Source organism: Leptopilina heterotoma, unplaced genomic scaffold (assembly GCF_015476425.1).
Source record: "Leptopilina heterotoma isolate Lh14 unplaced genomic scaffold, ASM1547642v1 Lhet_142, whole genome shotgun sequence".
NCBI lineage: Eukaryota > Metazoa > Arthropoda > Insecta > Hymenoptera > Figitidae > Leptopilina > Leptopilina heterotoma.
Genome location: NW_025110861.1, coordinates 1,470,628 through 1,487,233, shown reverse-complemented (window position 1 = coordinate 1,487,233; position 16,606 = coordinate 1,470,628). Strand labels below are relative to the sequence as shown.

At 27.4% G+C, this 16,606-nt stretch overlaps 1 protein-coding gene across 3 annotated transcripts in view; it reads left to right on the top strand.

Annotated features, from left to right (window-relative positions):
• Positions 1 to 6,986, top strand: part of LOC122498126 (dopamine D2-like receptor) — a 147,069-nt gene extending 140,083 nt beyond the window's left edge. For all 3 annotated transcript variants that reach the window (XM_043605712.1, XM_043605711.1, XM_043605710.1), the window contains exons 8-9: positions 510 to 979; positions 4,644 to 6,986. In XM_043605712.1, the coding sequence (XP_043461647.1) occupies positions 510 to 979; positions 4,644 to 4,852 (679 nt within the window). In that variant the 3' untranslated portion in view covers positions 4,853 to 6,986. The remainder of the gene's footprint in view (positions 1 to 509; positions 980 to 4,643) is intronic.
• Positions 6,987 to 16,606: the final 9,620 nt, after the last annotated feature.

The window sequence follows — 16,606 nt, the reverse complement described above, 5'->3', positions numbered from 1 at the left end:
TGCGATGTCAAGTTTAGATGCATTACTGAATACAGACCTGCAATTGATTTAAATAAAAATTTACATTATTAAAGATTAGGCAACGTACTTTTGATAAATATATAACATATAAATAAAAGTTGTAATTTTTATAATCAAAATATACAAAGTATCTCTAAAACTTTAAAAGATAAAGCATTTAAATGCTTTATCTTTCTTAACAAAGAAGTAACCAAAGAAGCTTAATCTTCTTTATTTTAAGACAAAAATTTTTGTCTTACCATTCGCGAGTTGTGTATCTAGCTCATTCGTACAGCGCGGTATATCCCACTCCTGCCACGACTCTAGAAGAGATCCTAACTGCAATATTTAATTAAACTAACACAATTACCGTGTATAAGGATTTTATTATTTATATAAGTATTGTTTAAAATAACTGTTCTGTATAATTTAAATAATGTTCCTTAACACTTTATTTATGGATTTCCACAGGGAATATAAGAAATTATAAATTTTTTGTTTGTTTTTAGCTGTCGTTTTAGTGTCGTCGCTCAAGCACAACTAAATTCTCAATCAAAAGTAAGAAAGGATTCAGGTTATGATGGAGCGGCAAGTAACACATTACTCCATGAAGCGATAGAGATGAATTCGAGTCCAAGCCCAAATCCCAAAGGGACTTCAGGGCCTTCATCATCTACATCGTCTTCGCCTCCTCCGCGATGTGTGCCAACTTCTAATTCACAGCTAAAGCGAAATGGAAATAGCACAAAAAAACAAGAATTTAAGAAAATTAAAAATTCAGGAACTCTTTTTCCTTTTCAAATTAGGAGGTCATCAAGTATGTTGACAGGTACTTCCTCTTCAAAAAAGGATAGAAAAAATGCTTCTGCAGGGTCTAGGTTTACAATATATAAAGCTAATAAGGCTAGTAAGAAGAAACGAGAAAAAAGTTCAGCGAAGAAGGAACGCAAGGCGACTAAAACTTTGGCCATTGTACTAGGTCAGTACTTTATTATTTCTTTAATATTTTTTAAAGAAATTTATCATATATATCTGTCACTTCTTTTTAATCATTTTAATATAATTAGGCATTCACTTTGTTTAAAGCATTGATTATTACTTATTTGTGCAAGGTATGAAAGAAATGCAAGTAGGATAATATAGCCAAAAAAGTGGTTGAATGAAATTGAGTTACAACGCTACGCAAACAAAAAGCTGTCTCTACACCTATTTTACTCGTTATAGTAACCAGGAATGTATTTGCATTATCTAGAAAAACGGTTCCTGGTTATGCCAATCAAGAACGTAGTGAAAATTGTTTTTAACCACAAATGCATATATAGAGCAACTTGAATGATAGGTTACCAGAGCATAAAATTTCCTGGTCACAGTAACCAAAAAGTTTGATTTGTTGTAACTAGGAACTGGAAACTGCCACACATTTTGAACCCTTAAATCTTGTTAGGACAACTATGTTAAAAGTTAGATTAGCATTTGGAGTAAGTTGTATATACATATCGGGCAGTTTTGAATTGTCAGTGCCAGTATTTATTACGCTTCTGTTTCCTCTTGGCTCTTGGCAATGTGCAACATGTGAATTCGCGTATTATTTTGAACTTGTATTAATCTAATATTTATTACCATCCTTTATCTCGTGTGACTTAAAAAAGACAAGTGCATGCAGTAACGTATTTTTGCAGTGTTTCTTTTTAAATGATTCGCTGATTAGAAATATTTCATAGGTTTTAGATAAAATCTAATCCTAACATATACTGCCGGTGCGGTAGTTTTTCTGGTTACTATAACTAGAAATTGTAGGATACTTTGAAAAAGATCTGAGGTTGCTTAAGCTATACTCTAGAACAAAACGAAATATTTAACTGGTTGCACCAACCAGTTTTCTGTGTCAGGACAACTAAATTGTTTCTTCCTCATTCAACGTAAATGCGTGGTTAAAGACAAATTTCGACACTAAAATCTTGTTGTATACACTAGGAATTGCTCTTTGTCAGTGGTAGAGATTAATGGAATTTAGAATTACAAAGCATTTTATTTTTTAGGCAAGCACATTTATTGGTTCTGTATTTAGTTTTACAATCGCATTTCTGAAAATTCTGACCAGAAGCAAGAGATTGCTGTATAGCTATTGCTTGATGAGGTTGTGGTATTGGTAGCTTGAATTCTCTTCACATCATTGATGATCGAAACATATTTTTCTTTTATTATTAGGACACTATTTTTTACATGTTTATATTTTATATTATATAAAGTAAAAATTGTTATAATTTTGCATACCTCAGACATTATATTTCTAGACTTTCAAAAATCACGATCAATTATCACCTTCAATAAAATACCTCGTGCACTGATAATAGACAAGGTTCAATTAAGTAATGAAAACAAATCTTAATTACCTACATATATTTGTAGAATATATTTTCTAAGAATAACTTCTGATTCGTTACTGTGCATCAATTTTTTTTGCAAAACCATATTTGATATCATTTTCAATTATCTTCACTTTATTTAAAAAACACTTCTTGCATACTATATCTTGAAGTATATATCTACACTCTCTCTTTATTCATGTCTAATAACGGAAACCGTGTCAACATTATTTTGGTATTGGTGCTGTCTATTTTCTTCTATTTATTTTTTCCCCTGGCGTAAATTATTTTTCTTCCGCTTTAATTATTATAGTGATGACTATAACTTCAAATCTTCTGCGGTTCATACTTTAAATCTTTCTGTTATGCTCATCCAGCAAGAACATATGAAAAATGAGTGTTCCACATCGTCCACTTAATTACAATAAATATTTCCATCTGTAGTACAACTTTCCTGTAGTCATAGAACTTTACAGAAACATTTATAATCAGAAAGTGCCTGGGTCAGATAATAATTAACTTCGACATGATTACGTATAATACATTTTTAATATTTGAGTTCAGTCTTTGATTCCATCGACTCTACACTCTCATTCATTTGTACACTTTTAAACACGAGTAACTCAATTGGAGGTATTCCGGATATTACAGACGTTGCTCCCACACCCAAAAGTGAGCGTTCAAATTAGCTTCAATAATTGATTAATAGACTCTTAACCGCAGTTGATGAACTTGACTCTAAATCTTTATCATTCGCCCATTCTGAAATTCATTTTTATTTACCTTTAAAAAAATTATCTTAAATATCATATTACGAAATAAATTATATTTAAGGAGACTAGGTGAATATTTGCAGACAGTTACAGAGAGATATTTTCTGATGTTCGTTAAAAATTAATTTTTAAATTAATTTGGCAGCGTCTGACAATTGCTATAAAAGGTACTTAAAATATGTAAGATGTCAAATTTCCTTGGAAATCTTTTGTATTTACATCCTTTTTTTGTTGCTAGTTTGTGTAAGCCATAAAATTGTAATTACAAATTGTAAATACAATTATAGTAAAATCAATTAATATAATAATAGTAAAAGTCCTCACGCTAGACGCTTGACGATCGAAACCAGTGAGCGATTTAGCCAAAGCATTACTCCGCAGATATTCTTCCATGTTTTTACAATCGCTCATATTTGATTGTTTGTCCCGTATCGAGGGACGATTGAACCTTAACAGGGTACTACCATCTAACCAAGGTGGGCCCTGAACCGCCTCCGTTAGTTACATAAGACGTTATAGCATTACCGAATCATTGATGCGACATCCATGATATCCAAGGGCACGTGAACATTGTAGTTTAGAACGTGGAGATCGATGAATCTCTCCAAGATAGCAAGAAGTTTTCGCAAGGGGAACGCATCCTGGTATCTTTTCTCAGAGTTTATACTCATTCTTTTCAGAGTTAATTTGAATTTAGTTGCATTACTATCAAATAGATCTAGTTCATCTGCAACCACGTTCGCCTTTTTACTAATTCTATCAATCGAAGAATTATTACTATAGTTGGTTCTATGGGTGTTTTCGTCGTTCACGCTGGCAGTGCTTTGAAACTACCAAACGTGGTTGATTGGGTTAGTGGAAAGGTGAATTTTTATTGGCTAAAACTTTAAATTGACAGATTTATGCTTGGATTTCACGTTTAGTTCATTGATCCACAGCATCAAAATAGAGAACAAAACTGTTAATTCAGAGTTATAGCCAATCAAAATTCACCTTCCCACTAACTCAACCAATCACGTTTGGCATTTTTAGAGCACTGAAAGCGTGAACTTCGAAAACACCCATAGAACCAACTATGGTAATAGTTCTTTGATTGATAGGATTAGTAGAGAGGCGAACATCGTTGCAGATAAACTAGATCTATTTGATAGTAATGCAACTAAATTCAAACTAACTCTGAAAAGAATGAGGGTAAACTCTGAAAAGAGATACCAGGATGCGTTCCCCTTGCGGAAACTTCTTGCTATCTTGAAGAGATACATTAACCTCCACGTCCGAACTGCAAATCTCAAGAACCTGTTCTGCACTTGTTCAATCCTAATTATATTAAAAACATAAAATAAAGACCAAATAATTGAAGAATTTGGCAATTGTAAAGTATTTGTAAAAGTAATCATGTCGCTTCTAAAATTGTTTTGTTAATGTTAATAAATTAAAAAAATAAATTATCTTTAATCAGTTTAATTCACTAACTGATCTAATATGAATGTTTTTCTTGTGACAGGTGTGTTCCTGATTTGTTGGGTTCCCTTCTTCACATGCAATCTAACAGACGCACTATGTACGAAATGGAATGAAAATTGCCAACCTGGTGTAACAGCTTTTATTTTTACCACATGGCTTGGTTATATGAACAGTTTTGTTAATCCAGTAATATACACAGTGTTCAATCCCGAATTTAGAAAGGCCTTCCGTAAACTCATTCGAGTTTAGCCATTTTCTATATTTTCATTAATGTTTAAAAAGTTAATAAAAATGTTTTCTATTAAATCGTCTAAAAACAAAAACAAGGAGAAAGTATGAATTCAAATTTAAAAAAAATCAATTGTTATAGTTTTAAAAATACAATGAATATTATATTTATTGAAAATTTAAAGCTGTTTACTTTTTGGCTAATTGGTAATTTCAGGACCAAATTACTCTTGTTGAAATATAATATTTTACTTTATTGTCTTCAAATATTATGAAAAATTGTTATTTTCGTTTTAAGGGTAGCAAAGAGGTTATTGTAACGTAAACGATATTTAAGGTTCTTGAAATCTCGTCTGAGCTATAATTGCCTCTGTATCCGTAGTGTAAACATTGTTTTTGTTTTACCTGCATGGAAAATATGTCACTGAGAGCACAAATATTTATTACTGTAAAAATCTGATTTCTATATGTAACTTTCTAGAAACAGGTCATTATTATTTTCCTTTTGAGATCATAAAGTTCCAAGATGGCACAAAAAAAAATTTTTAGAAAGAAATCCTGTGTCTTTCTCTTGTTAAATACTTCTTAGTTGATTTATTTGAATAAACGTTGATATTAAAAAAAATTGTTGCGAAAAGTAAAAAGTGTTCTGCGTTCTCATAGGTGCAAGAAATGTTATCCATGCAGATAGAGCAACAAAAATTTCTATTTATACTTATGAACTTTATTTCCACCAAAAATAACAGTTTTCTTGACACAAAATAGAGCTTTAATAAATAAATCAAGAGTAAATAGACAAGATTTTAATGTAAAAATTTCTTTAAGTGCGAAGTGTTGATTCGAAGTTGAGATTCATGAAAAGCTTACAATAGACTTAAAAATCGAAAGCAATATTAGTACATATAGGGCACTCTTTTTCAATGGTCCTGGTTAAAAATAAATTTTTTTGTACGAGTTTCTAACTTCCGTAAACTGTTGATAGGAAAACATTTCTAAAACATAAGTCTATTTAAAAGAACTTTGTGAATATACAAGGGTTTAATTTATTAATATTTTATGTTATACTGCAATTTTCAAACCCAAATGACTGTTATAAAATTTATGAACTTTGAATTTAAACTTGAGAAACCGAACCAATTTTAAAAAACCAAAAACCATACGATTCTTTACCTAAAAGTCAAGACAACAAATCTTTAAAATTTCACTTTTCTACCTCCTGCTGTTTTTTAAAGCGGCAAATTGACCAACAAACATTATTTTTTTTATTTTTTTGAGAAATATCTGAATAATAAATTGTAAAACATTACAAAAATAGTTTTTGAGGTTTATTGTCTAGGAAAAACTGTTATGAAGAGAATCCGGTTTGGATTTTTGATTTATGTAAAGGTCGTGATATACAATGAACAATTAATAATACATTATCCACCTACATGATGTATGGTATATATTATACTTTATGTATTATGGGCACTCTACGCTACCTGTTACGGTTACGGTTTTTCACAAAGTTCTTTTATATCAGCTTTTGGAATTCAGAGTTTACGAAAAGTATAAGCGGATTTAAAATCTTTTATTTCATTAACTCGAACTTTTGACAAAGAATGCTCCTTACATGTACCCTAATAGTATTAAGTCATGTTATTCAGTGACAACACGAAACATTTTGTTGATCATCTGCTCTGTCTAGTTGTAGAAATGCTATAGGAATTGAATAAATATTTACGTATTTTCTAGAGGTGTGAATTCGAATCGAACTAGCCAATTCGAATTCGAAGTTTCGAATTTCGAATCGGCCGATTCGAATCGAAAGTAAATTCGAAAATCGGAGTTTCGAATTGTACAACTCAACTCGGTTATTTTATTCGCACAATTATTTTGACAGAAATCCTAACCTAAAATTAGTAGGTTGGTATTCATAATACAGCTATCTAGTACTTAGAAACTTTTTCTTAAAAATTGTAAATATATTTTTTATTAATTCTATAATTTTAATATATAAATAACATACCAGTACCAATAATGTGTTGAAAGTGAACAGGGCTCGAACCAGTGAAAGTTTTTAAAAATACGGACTTTACGGACAAAAATATAACTAGTCCGAGTCAAATAAGAGAACATTTTACTTCAAACTATAAATTCAATTTTTCATAACATAACCGAATATCTTCAAGTTTTCTAATAATTAAAAATAACCGAGTGACAAAATCATTATCAATTCAATTATTATTTTCAAGAATTTTTAACTAATATTCTTCTTTAAATCGCTTATTCTTAATAATTTTCGAAAAAGTTCTTTAAGAATTTTCAAATCCATTAGTTTACAATATTCAATATTACGAAATTTTAAATATTCCTAAATTCTTCAATTAGATAAATATTAAAAAATAAAAATTTAAAATAATATTTACAAAATTCAATGAAACTTTTTAAAAATCAAATTATTTTTAAAAATTCACGCTTTATTGCTTTTAATATTTCATTGTAATCTAAAATTTTCACTGAAATTCATTTTTAATTAAATTTTTATTAGAATAAATTCTACAAGAATTCAATTATTTAAATACAAAAATAAATAATTTATTGAATAATTGAATGTTTCTTAAAATTCAATTCCGATAAAGAATCGTTATTAACAAATTGTAACAAAATTTTTACGAATAATGACATTTTTCGAAAAATTCGATTAAAATTGTATTAAAAATAATTCAATTTTTGCGCAAAGAATTTTACTGTTTATAAATAAAATAAAATTATTTCAAGAGATTTATTAAAATTTTAAAAGATAACTGAATTCTTATGAGATATACTCTATAACGAATTAAAAAATAAATTTTTTGAAAAAATTTAATAAAATTAATAATTTTATTAAAATTTTGTTTAAAAATAATTTAATTCTTACAAAGATCGTTATTATTTTCAATATTTCCGAAAATTCAAATACATACACAAACTAATAACATTAAAATTTTTTAGAACTATAATCATACCTATTCAAAATTATAAATTAAAATTCCCCAAAAAATGATTTTTTTTAAATTATACAAAAATTCTTGAATTGTTCTTGAAACATTATATTGCAATTTTTATATAAAAAACTAATTCTTAGAATTGGAAATTGTATTTATTAACCGTAACTATTGGTTACTAAATGAAATTAAATGAATCATTTTTTTATTTATAAATTACTATTAAAGGTATTCCAAATATATATATATATATATATAAATTCGAAATTTGAAACTTTGAATTCGAATTGGCTAGTTCGATTCGAATTTTGCACACCTCTAGTATTTTCATTTAAATAAATTGCCGTTCCTTCGTGAGAGCACTGTTGCTCTAGTAAGGTAAAGCAGACTTCTCTGGGGTCTTCCTACATTGGTGCTGCGGCGTTTCTACAAAAATGTAGTTCAACATTAACTTCAAATAAAAAAAAGCTCGCCCAAAAACATTTTCGTGTACTTGTTATAATAGAAAAGCATATGGACTCGTGACCACTGAATACCATGACCTTAATACAGACGAACTTGTTAATAAGGAAGGTGCTTAAGATTCACTATTATAAATTATAATGTAAAAAGTCGACAATGTAGATGTTTCTGTATGAAATGGGTCCACGAGAGAAGAAATTTCATCATTAACAGTTTCATTATTAACAGATTCGCCTGTATAAGCATCAATATATAAATATATATAGAAATATTTTTTCGCTCAAGAAACTTGTAAAGAATATAAAACGGAGAAAAAAAGTAGTCTTTTAAAACGTGGCGTATAACTTGATATATTTATATACATACCAATCCCTCCTCAATAAAAATATATCACATTACTATATGGCCCTGTCTTAAAAAATTAGGTACATGACTCAAAATTTCTGCGTAAATATTGCCACATAAATGACGACCAGAGAAATATTTTACATCATCTTTTTTAGATTTTATATATTAATAAGAAATTCCGTTCGTCTATCGTCATTTAAACTTTCCGCAAAACATTTTTTATTACAAGAAATCGAAAAAATTACATTAAAAATTGAGTTCAAATAATCTGTTATTTGAATTACAGTCAAATTTGGGTTTACATTTTTTAAAAATAGAAATACTGGCTAGGATTTTATAAAATTTTTGAAAACTAGCAAAAAATTTAGTGAAACGATATTCGTAGGCGGAAAAATTCTCTAAAATTCTTAGTTTTCAATAAAAGTATTTAACATTCGAATATCTTTTATTTATTAATAAGATTTTGGTGGTTTTTAAAAAATTTTAAATATCCTTAACCGTTGTTCATATTTTTGAGAAATTTTAACCCATATATTATTGTAAAATAATGTTTAATATATTTTAAAAATTTATAAAATTTTTCATCAATCTTGAAGCTAATTATACAACTTCCAATGACCGAATTTTCAAGACATATCAGTAAAAGTTTCCAATGTTCATGAAAAAAATGTCCCTAAAAATAATATTGGAGAAACAAATCGAGAAAAATGGAAAATCTTTCTTTAAAAATAAAACCAATTTTTTACACTCTAAATTTGTATCAGTGCAATTGGGATGGTTCAACTGACATTCTAATATAAGAATAACTCTTATAATTACTGCGGTGAATCTGTAAAAGTTACGTAACTGAAATACCAGGGATTGTAAAATGCTGATAAATTTCGAAATTTACATAAAAACAAGATTTTTAAGTGTTTGTGAGAATTATTTGATTGAAACTGCTTTCTCAAGCGTTATTGATGTCTGTTTATGAATCTGAGATTGTGAAGTTCACATCAATCCGACCAAGAATGGAATTTAACTGTAAACTAATAGTTACAAAAATTAAAAGCAAGTATTTTTTTAGAAAACTTCAAAAATGGTGAAAATAATGGACTTTTCAATTTAAAGACATATATTTTTATAAATGCTATAACTTTAGTTATATTTATTCGATTTTCATGCTTCAAGTCCGCTCAAGAATGTTATTTTATATTTTTCGAATTTTTTTTCTCGCAAAAGAAGCTGCAACTGTAATCTACAACTCCGGTAAGTTTCATAATGTAATCGGAAATAACTTCGCAGATAAATATATAATATAATATTAAAAATAATAAATTTTTAAATTAAACATTTTTATCAGAAATAAAAGTCCAACCAAAAATAGGTTTTATTCTTTCTCTCCGAAACTACTGGCTCAGAGCGGGTGATAGTGTCAATGTACTTTAATAAATCAAAATAGAAATCAAAACTTATTTCCAGTAAATGAAGGAAAAATATAGAAGTAGTCATAGGAAATTTTCTATCCTATTAAAAATGAACGAGAATTAGAGTATTTAGGCAATATTTACTACAAATTAGCAAAATATTCAAAATATACGATATTTCTAATGAAATAAAATATCCGAATAAATTTTTATAATACATTTCTCTAATTTTCAAATCTTACGATTAATTAACAATAGCTTATTTACAGCATTAATTCATTCGTAGTCAATAACGTGTATACTAGGATGGTCCAAAGAACAGAAAAGTCCAAATTCTTTTGCTCTATCCCCTAAGATTTGAAGTTTATAAAAAGTACCCCTGTTTTATGTAATAAAAAAATATTAAACCATATATTTTAAATAAAAAAAACAATTTTTCCTTAATAGTTTTAATTTTAATATAAAATGTAGAAAAACCAATATTTCTCAATCCGAACACTATATTTAGTTTTAAAATATTCAAAAGAATAAAATGACACAATTTTGTAATTTATTCACAACTTAACCTACAAGCTTTGTTATTCTATATCACCAATCAGTACACTTGAACAAATGATATGAAATGAATTCCCCATTTTTGTTTTTCTAAAAATTTTACAAAAATCTGTCAAAATATACCTACAAAATTTTAAATTTGTAAAGTAGGGAAAAGGTCTATAAATTGATCCCCTATGGTAAAATAATCCTTTTGAATTTTAGAGAGCCAATTAAAAAATAAAAATTCACATTAGAAGTATCAAATGACAATAAAATTAATTATTTAAATCTATCTTTAGAAGTGAATGATAATAATATTTTTATCAAAAATTGGTATCGTAAACCAATTATTGGACTGGTAGGAATAAAAATTTTTATTTATATTACCACCATGATTTAAAATTGTAATTATCTAGTCACTATTTAACAGAGCTGTAGCTGATGAAAAATATTAGGAAAAAAAATCTTGTTATTGTGAAACAATCATCACTGATAAATAGATAACTTAAATTTGTCAAGGGATTTAAAAGCTAAAGCGCATTTCATACGTTTTTTATTTTTCTTAAAATTCACAAAATTGAAATTTTTTCAAAAAGGAATTGTTCATACTCACGATTTTTTTTGGCAAATAAATAGTTAAAACCAAAAATAATAAAGTTATTATAGGCACTATTTCTACAGTCGTAAAGAATATGTGTTAAAAGTTTTCTAAGAATTTGTCGACAAAAAAATTTACTAATTTAACGTATCCACTGTTCCTCAAATTTAAATCTTTCATCAAAGGCTTATGAAATATTTTTAAAAAATATAATCTAAAAATTAACTATCAGAAATAAAGACTGTAAATAATGCTATTTTGAAAAATCAAAATGCATTAAGAAATCATACATTTAAATATAAACGTTTCTTCGAGTTTGATAACATGTAAACTGTAAACACTGGAATCCGTTTAAGAAAACGTAAAACTTAAGAATGTTCTACACTAAAAATAATTCTAATAATATTAATTATAGAATAGACATTTAGATTTAGACAATTTAGATAAAATATATTATAATTTAATAAATTAATTTAAATAATTTAAAACAAAAATTTTAGATTAATAATATAGGATTTTTACCAACAAACTTCTCAACAAAACAAGTTTCATTTTTACATTTTATTGGGAAATCTTTTTAAATAATCCATACCATTTGCAAGCATTATTTTAACTTTTATAAGGAACCTCATAAATTTCAGAAATAATTTGAGAATATATAAAATGCATTGAAAATTAAATATAAACCGAAGATAAACGTATTTAAGCGTTTTATTACAAAACAGTGTTATAGCGTTTAAAAAATATGTATCTTTAAATGTAAAAGTCCAATTTTACATTTAGGAAAATTATAAGTTTGACTAATTTTAAGCATCATGATTTAATATTGGAATAATGACCATTAACACATGGATTCAGATTCTTGAGGAAAAAATTTAGGAAGTTACTAAAGCTAATTATTTTTAATAATTAATTTAAATGTATTTAATTAACAATTTACTGATCCTAATTGAATAATTACTTATTGTTTTAATAAGTAATTTATCACCTATCACCAATAAACGACTTTTTATTAATTTAATCAGTGAAATTTAACTGAGAATCAATGAAATATCACTGATTCAAATTTAGAGTGCAATCACTGAATGCGTGTTGTTGCAATAAAGTTTGCATTCAAATTTTTTCACTATAATACCTTTAATGTATATTTGTATATAGGAGTGGCATAATAAAGACTCTGATTAATTAAAGCGACTGAAATAAACATTTCTATTATTGTGACTCATTTATAATGCCTATTTTCAGAAACGTTTATGAACGTTTATGAACGTTTATCTAAAAATAATTATAAAAATCACTTTTTTTTGCAGTTCAAAAGGTATATGTAACCTTAACTAAAGTATAAAAAAGTCATTTTACAAAAGAAGTAAAAATTAATAGCATAATAATAAAAGAAAATTAAAATAAAAAATCTTTGAATTTTCGTTAAAATAATGGAGTTTCTTTAACAATTCTTCCCTTTTGAATTTTTCAAATTCTAATTATGAAAATATTCAAAAATTTGTATTTGAAAATAGTAATGACATTTTGTCATTTTCATAATAATAATAAATTGAAATTCCGCGCGCTGGCACGTGTAACATTTGCTGGTGGTATATAAAATCTAATCTATAATTTTTTATTTATTTAAATTCCTTTTTTAGGAAAACAAATTTTCTTCATGCAGCATATATAATGATATTTAAAAGTAAAAAAATTTTGATTACTCAAGAATTAGGAACATTAAAGTTTTTTGAAGAAACATTTAAAGAAATATTGATCAACTTGAATACATATTAATTATCATAAACCCATTGTGTTAAAAATAAATTTCCTTTTTCGAAATATCAATATTCATCACTTTTGTTTAACATAAACCAATTGAATATTATTGATTCAATTGGTTTATGTTAAAAAAAATTTTATATAAAGGGCATTTGATATATATATATAATAGATGAAAATACGTTATTTTTTATATTTTTTACGAAAACAGTCTAACATTTTATAAAAAGTTTCAGTTACTCTGAATTTATTTTTGTAACTTTTAGTTATTATTAGTCAAATTGTTAAGTAAAATGAAATAAAATCATTTTTATAATTATATTTATTTACTATATTAATATTTTATATTAATATTATTAAATTACATAAAGTTTATTAAAATTGGATATTTAAATTTTTTTCAAACCTTTTTTTTTCTTTTTTTAAAATTAAACAGAATTTACGATTTTAAAAACTATCAGAAATATGAATATAAATTATCCAATTGTAATTTTATTCTTACTGTTAATTTCCTATTGCTTTTCGTACAATCAGAATGTACTTCTAAACAAATTGGTAAGTATATTCTAATATTATCTAATTCTAATATTACACAGTGCAACACATAAAATGTGCACTAAGTTTTGACTTCAGTTTCTGAAAGTATACTTATCGAAATTAGCAAAAACCTATTTCAGTTTTGCTAGATTAGCTCGGATTTGAATTTTATCGAGATTTGAATTTTTTTTGAATTTTCACATTTTTCAGTTTTCTGATACGGGCGGATAGGAACACTGGATATTAAAAGTTTATTAAAAACATTCGCAATGGTCACAATTTGAAAAGAAATAATCCCTTTTTAATTACAGAGAAAGAAAAAAAAAATTTGGTCGAAAATTGTTTGAGTTATGAATTTTTTTTGACTTTTTCACATTTTTCGGTTTTTTGATAAAGCGGGTGGAAACGCTGGCTATTTAAAGTTTATAAAAAAAATTTGCAATAGTCACCATTTGAAGAGCAGTAATTCCTCTCTAATTTCTGACAAAGAAAAAAAAATTGGTCAAAAATTGTTCCAATTATGGTTTTTTTTTTACTTTTTCACATTTTTCGGTTTTTTGATACGGGCGGGTGGGAACACTGGCTATTAAAAATTAATTTAAAAAATTCACAACGGTCAAATTTTAAAATGCAATAATCCTTCTTTAATTTCTGATAAAGGAAAAAAAATTGGTAGAAAATTATTATTTGTGTTATTTATTTATTTCTGTACATTTGTATACCCGCGGTCCTGTCGAACCGCGGGTTTTGATTTTTTTTTGACTTTTTTCGAAACCCAATATTTCGAATCAAATATTTTTTCTTGGGCAGAAATTAAAGACGGATTAATGCTCTTCAAATTGTGATCATTCGAAATTTTTTTATAAATTTTTAATAGCCTGCGTTCCCATCCGCCCGTATCAGAAAACTGAAAAATGTGAAAATTCAAAAAAAAATTCATAAGTGGAACAATTTTTGACCAATTTTTTTTTCTTTGTCAGAAATTAAAGAGAAAGTATTGCTCTCCAAAATGTGACTATTACGATTTTCAAAAAGAAAAATTAAATAACCAGCGCTCTCACCCGCCCGAATCAAAAACAAGAAAAATTTGAAAAAGTACGAAAAAAATTCATAACTCGAACAATTTTCGACCAAATTTTTTTTCAATGTCAGAAATTAAGGAGGAATTACTGCTCTTCAAATGGTGACCATTGCAAATTTTTTTTATAAACTTTTAATAGCCAGCGTTTCCACTCGCTTTATCAAAAAACCGAAAAATGTGAAAAAGTCAAAAAAAATTTATAACTCGAACAATTTTTGACCAAATTTTTTTTTCTTTAATAGAATTTAAAGAGGGATTACATATATACGTAAGAAACAGTCACCAAAAAACCTATAAAGTAGACCCTTTTACAACAAGAAACCAATATAGTTGTTCATCTTTTAAAACTACAATAAGGTTTAAATTTCTAAATTGGGAATAGGGGTTATTTTCACTGAGAACTTTTTTTAAACTACAATTTAGTTTTTATTTCTAAATTGGAGTTCGCTCAAGAAATAATATTTCATCTTCTGCTGATTATTATCGGCTTTGGTTACTTTTTATGAATTGTGAATTAAATTAATTTTGATAACCCGCAGATAATAATTGGAATTGTTCTAGCAACAAATAGTTTGGGACCAGTAAAAAATTTTTTGATTAACAATTGTTAGTAAACAGAAGATAAAGTTCGCACAAAAAATAATTTTTCATATTCTGATGATTATCGGCTGTGGTTACTTTTTATGAATTGTGAATTACTTTAATTTTGATGAGATCCAGATATTAATTGGAATATTCTTCTAGCAATAGTTTAGGAACAGTAAATAATTTTTTTTAATTAAAAAAAATTTCAAGAATTTAGCCTGTTAAGGATTGTTAAGAAAATTTTAACTTAAATTTAAAAAATGTCTTTATCTCATTGACACTAATAATGCCTTATTGAGTTCATTTAGTTAGAAAATGTTTTTTTACTAAAAATATAAAAATGTTACGAAGTCATACGTAACACATTACAAAACCATTTATAAACAAGATATTAATGTTGTGAATTCAAAAAGATTTAAGGCCACTATTGCAACAAAGGTTGGGCGAATAAATAAAATTTTGAATTTTATAAGAACATCAAATAATTATTGTTTAAAACTTTGTGAATTGTAAAATAGTAAATTTTACAAAGTCACAATCTACAACTAAAGATGTTTTTTCTTTTTTCAGAAGCGACTAAAGCGGGAAGAAACAAATTTCAATGAATCGCCAAACATTACAAAACCACTAGAATACACATGTACACTTTTGTTTCGTAACCAAGAAGAGATACATGAAAGCATAAAGAGAGGTTATTTCATGAGTAGATTAACAATCGCAGGTAGAAATGTGAAATTTAGTAACATACCGAAAAAGGAATTTTGTCAGGGTCGTACATTGGTTATTGAATTAATAGCAACTGAGAGCGTAATATTCGATGAGGATTTTAATTCAAAAGGTTTAGATTTGACGCTCGTTGTTGCTGCTCCACGATGGATAATTGGTCTGAATCGAAAGATAATTCTTAATGGTCTAAATGGAGAATCACATGTATCACCGAGAAAGGTTCCAAACTCAATTCACGGTGCAGACGGTAAGGAAGGATTCCCAGGTGGTCATGGTGGTTATTTCTACGGTATAGGCGATGAATACAATTGGCAAACTGCCGATGGCCAAGTAATTAATAACTCAGACACAATAACATATCCTCTCTGTTATTACAACACTGACGAATATATCGAATATTTCGTATGTCCGTACGGATTAGGTAAACCAATAGACTCTCCAAATGAACCAATAGGCGGCGTTGGCGCTCTAAATAAACCAGTAGACACAGATTCGAAACTTCGAATTTACGTCAATGGTGGAAATGGCGGAATGGGACAAAATGGCGGCGATGGTGAGAAAGGCACTGACGGCACAACCTTCGATCTCGATCCGCAAAAAATAGAACGAAATGGATTTGTCCACGGTTTTGATACAATTCTACATGAGGATGTTGAATCTCTGGCTAATGAGACCTATTTGGGAAAGGGAATATCAGAGGTTATTGTCGGTGGAATGCCGGAAATTGGTGGACGTGGTGGTAAAGCGGGTCCTGGTGGATTGGCT